Genomic DNA, 4,602 nt, shown 5'->3' on the forward strand with positions numbered 1-4,602 from the left:
ATATTTTACTCCAAAAATGTGTTTTATTCATGAATGAAACAATGTGTGGTCAGGTTTAAATGTACAGCAAACAGAGAACTCCACTCTCCACTTGGAACTGCATATCCCATCATGCACTAAAAGTTCAGGTGAGAGGTCTCAGTCCCGCTCTGCCAGAGCCATGAGGTGGGTGTCCACTTCAGCCTCTGTGAGGATTCTGCAGAAGAGAGGTGCAGGGAAGCTTTATCGAAACAGCTAAGCTTTGCGGCTGTAGCGTTGCTGTGGCGACAGATTACCTAAACTTGTGGTCCTGCGTTGTGACGACGCCCACTTCAAGCTCAGAGGGTTTGAAGTCGATGGAAAGTACAGTTGACAGACACGAAATCGCCGTCTGATGTACAAAGAGAAAAAATAAAACCAAGTCCCACCTCCCCCTTTGATCTCATTGGCTGAGCTCCTGCTACACTTACGGACTTACCTCAATGGTTTGCTCGAACGTCCAGTCCAGTTTCTTTTTCACTTTCTTCTCCAGGAAGCTGGTGGCTTCTGTCTGCTTCACTCCGGCCGCAGTGGCCTTGAACCCGCAGTAGTAACCCGCCGGGTCACACTTGTACACCTGCGGGCCGAACTCCTCGTCTACGCCGATCACGATCATACCTGCAGGAACTAGAGGGGTCACGCCGAGGCCTCGTGGGGGGCGGGGCTACACATTCAGACCAATCGACTGTATATGAGAACTGGACCGAGTGAGTGCGACATCATCTATAAAAACTCCCAGCTCCATCAAAACAATCAAGTTTTTAAGCGATTCGCCAAGTTGGAGCCAGATGAGCATTGATTGGTTTGAATCAACATTAGAACCAGTCTGACCAATCAGCTTAATACAAGGCCCCACCCACACCACTTAAAAGAGGCCTCTGATTGGCCAGTTTTTAACTTGAATAACTTGCAGTTAAAACATATCTTTAACAAATCAGATTATCAAGAACATGTTAAAGAATGGTTATTCGGACAAATAGAATGACTAAGATTCTTCCTATTTAGGACGCAGAGGGGTCACTCAGTCCAGTTCTCACATACAGCCACTGGCTGAGACTCTACGGAGACAGCAGGCGTACTCACAGCAGCCCAGCGGTCGCATCTCTGCGTTCTGCGTGTACACCTGCGAAATGTCGGCGATCCTCTTGCACAGCATGTCCACCGGGATCTCGTAGCCGTACTTGTACTGCCAGTTGGCCGCCTCGTAGCGAGCTCGCTGGACTTGAGATCTACTGTCAGCTGCAGGGGGTGGCGAGTGGATTGAATTAATTGAACACAAAAAGCGAAAACTCCAAAGACTGAAAGTAAGATATGCACTTTGAACACAGAATATGTTGAGAGAGACACCTGATAAACATGCTCTTTGACATACCATAACTCTTCAACTGTTTATGTAATTAACACAAATCTGCTGATTTTAGCACAGAGAAAAGCAACTTTCATGTATGCAACACATTACTAATGTAAAGTATCAGCTCAAAGCTATTTTTTCTACTTCAGAATCCACTGGAATTACATGAATTGAGCTACCGGTTGAAATCAAAAGAATGTCAACACTGAAGCTAAAGCGCCGGTGTTAAAGGGACTTCTATTTAAATGCTCAAAAATGAACAAAGGAGGAAAATGAGATTGAAACACATTTTCAACAGCCTCAAATGCCAAACTCTTCATATACAAATATCTAGAACCAGACATTGAAATGACGATTGTTGCACGGGAGTTCCTATGAAATAACATTTGCCATTTTAATGAGTCTGTGGCTTTAAAACAAACAACAAAGGAGCTCTTCTGTTTGTTTGTATTATGTTTTATTTCCAGGGAAACTATTTGAATCCGTCCTGACCCCACCCTCCACTTGCTTCATCAAATCCAAATCATCAAAAGATGATTGAGTGGGACTTTAAAAATTGAATTAAACAACTTAGTCTAAAACAGTTTTTTGTAGATTAATATCCATTTTCAGAATTTTCATATCCAGAATCAATTTTTGCTTTGAATTGTGTCTTTTTTTAAGTAAAATAAAAAACGATGACAGTTTTCATGTTTCAAAATAAAAGTAAAAAATGTGTGAAATAAATCAAAATGTTTAAATCTGGAAAAAAAAAGCAAAGATAAAATTAAAACTATAAGAAAACATATATATAAAAACCGGCAAACCATAATTAAACTTTTTACAAAGTTCCAAGGATTTATTCTAAAGCTGTATCACAATTGTGTGTTGGTTTTAGACTAAACATGTCTACTCTAAAAGCTATTTTTGAAATCTTTAGGTTAAATTTTAAAGAAACACTACACCCATGATGGCTCTGCATCATCATTGTGAACAGTTGATGAGACTGGCTCACACATCGGCGAGTTCAGAGGCTACAAAGGGTGCCGTCTGTGCAACGCTGGAACTTCCAGAGAGCCTTAAACTGAGCTGGTTTCTTACCCGTCATCCCAGACATGACACATCCAATGTTGTCTGTTATTCTAAAGAGGTGGGTCACTGTGGAGGCGTCCAGGAGCTTATCCTGGAGGAGACACAAGAGGAAAGTGATCCATCACTTTTGGTTGATGAGAAGGAAAATGAATCAGATCAACTGATGAGTAAAACTCACGAAAGGCCAGAAGATCTAATGCACCTCAACGGATAACATGCATTTTTTTTTTACTTGAAAGATGTTTCTCGACAAAAAACAAACAAAAAAATCCTAAAGAAAAATAATTATATATATGCTATATATTAATATATATAACCAGTTATTTCAGATCATCATACAAAATACTTTTTTAAAAACTAAAAATGTAATTATTTGTGTTTTATATCACTCACTGTTCTTTAGATTTTAGTTTAGCACATCTTTCCAGATTTATGTAACCCACTTAAAAAAATAAAATTATATATATATATATATATATATATATATATATATATATATATATATATATATATTCCGTTTTAGCTATCCTGACACTGTTTCAGATCTTTCTAGAGTTATTCAGGAGCTGCTGGACAACATTTCCATCAATTACATGTTCAAATATTTTATTTTCCTACAACCACGGCTAAATCCTTCACTCTTATGGTCTTATACGTCTTATTTGTTAAGCCACTGATACCAAAATTAGCTGTTTTTCTGTTTTCTTTTGGCTCAGTTTCCCCCTTTCAGGTCCAAACTGCTTCCAGCGACTTTACATTTAACACATCACCTGGAAACGTTGTAAATAGTCCCAAAAAAACTCCAATTTATAATAGATTTGCAAGTTTTCCCTTGAATAAATGATTAATAATGAATTCATGGAAGTAAATTCTCTCACAACAAATCCTTTTATTGAGGTATTCTGACTGGATTGTAGAGTTTTTCAAGCTCTACAGCTACATTAGTCACACACAGACACAACAATCACATTTACTTACTGGTACTTTTTTTTGCGTTACAACAACTGCACAGTCTTTCCCCCGAACAGCGACTGACGTGAGCCCACCTTGGTTTATAGCCTTGAAAGCATATTCTGAAAAAGATTTAAGAGAACATACTCATTCTGTTAGTCTAACAATATCAATAAGTTCTAACAAAATTCATGCATAAATGGAGTAATAACAAAGAATCCAACATGTATTTATCTAAAATACTGGAGCAAAAACCAAAATAAAAGCATTTATCATCTATGTGCAATGCATCACAAGTTGTAATAATAAAATTAAAAAGTCTATAGTTGCTTTAAAAAGTTTAAATATTACATAGAAATATGATTTTTAAACTAAAATGATAAATACTGTAAACTAAACCTTTTGTTTTGAAAAGAATATTCCTTCATCTCCAGGCTTGAGTGCCAGCTATGCTAGCTGCATGCTAACTACCTAGCTTGTCTTTTTTCAGTCAAATATCAAAGGTTAGCGTCAGTAAAGTCGATATAAAGTATCAACACTAGCACCAACAGCGTGACTGTGTCGCTTAACATGATATGACTTTTGTTTTGAGGGGTTTTAAATGATCAAAACAGAAGCTAGTTGAAGCGGACCATGACAGAGCATTTAGCCGGCTAACAGAGAAGCGAGCCGGCGTCTGTGTGGGAAAAGCCTCATACTGACCGACTTGATAGAGCCTGCCCTCCGGGGAGAAGATGGTAATGTGTCGATCGAAGCCTGCACTAGAGCCCCGAGACATTTTTTAAAGGTTAAGTTTGCACAAAGTTCGTCCCAAAAGCAGATTTCACCTGTTCATTCACAATGTTTCTACCCGGAAGTTGAACTGAGGTGCTGCGGACTTCTTCCGGTGTGAAAGGTCAAGAGTGACAAAACAGTTCTTTATTTTACCGCATTAAAAATATTATTTGTGTAATTTAGGTATTTTCTAACAACATTTTCTAAGTTTAATGTCTTTCGTTTTTTTTTTATTTTGTTTTTTTTCCAGATATTTACTTAATTCCTACTAAAGTTTGGGTTTTGATTCTTTTGACTTGTTTTAAACAAGTTCAGCAGTAAAAACAAAGTGGCAAAATAGACAAACATATTAAATATATCAGGAGTATTAATTTATAAATTGATTAAAAAATAAAAGAACATGATGATGATGACAATGATGTTGATATTTTATGTTA

General features: G+C 37.5%; 1 protein-coding gene across 1 annotated transcript; it reads right to left on the reverse strand.

Annotated features, from left to right (window-relative positions):
* Nucleotides 1-4,276, reverse strand: LOC112158033 (proteasome subunit alpha type-6). Its single transcript, XM_024291200.1, has 7 exons — nucleotides 4,094-4,276; nucleotides 3,419-3,513; nucleotides 2,450-2,531; nucleotides 1,102-1,257; nucleotides 458-636; nucleotides 276-370; nucleotides 1-196 (listed from the first exon to the last, which is right to left on the reverse strand). Exons 1-7 carry the CDS (start codon nucleotides 4,167-4,169, stop codon nucleotides 139-141), a joined length of 741 nt encoding a protein of 246 aa, XP_024146968.1. The 5' UTR covers nucleotides 4,170-4,276; the 3' UTR covers nucleotides 1-138.
* Between the last annotated feature and the right edge of the window lie 326 nt (nucleotides 4,277-4,602).

Source organism: Oryzias melastigma, linkage group LG24 (genome assembly GCF_002922805.2).
Source record: "Oryzias melastigma strain HK-1 linkage group LG24, ASM292280v2, whole genome shotgun sequence".
NCBI classification, from domain to species: domain Eukaryota; kingdom Metazoa; phylum Chordata; class Actinopteri; order Beloniformes; family Adrianichthyidae; genus Oryzias; species Oryzias melastigma.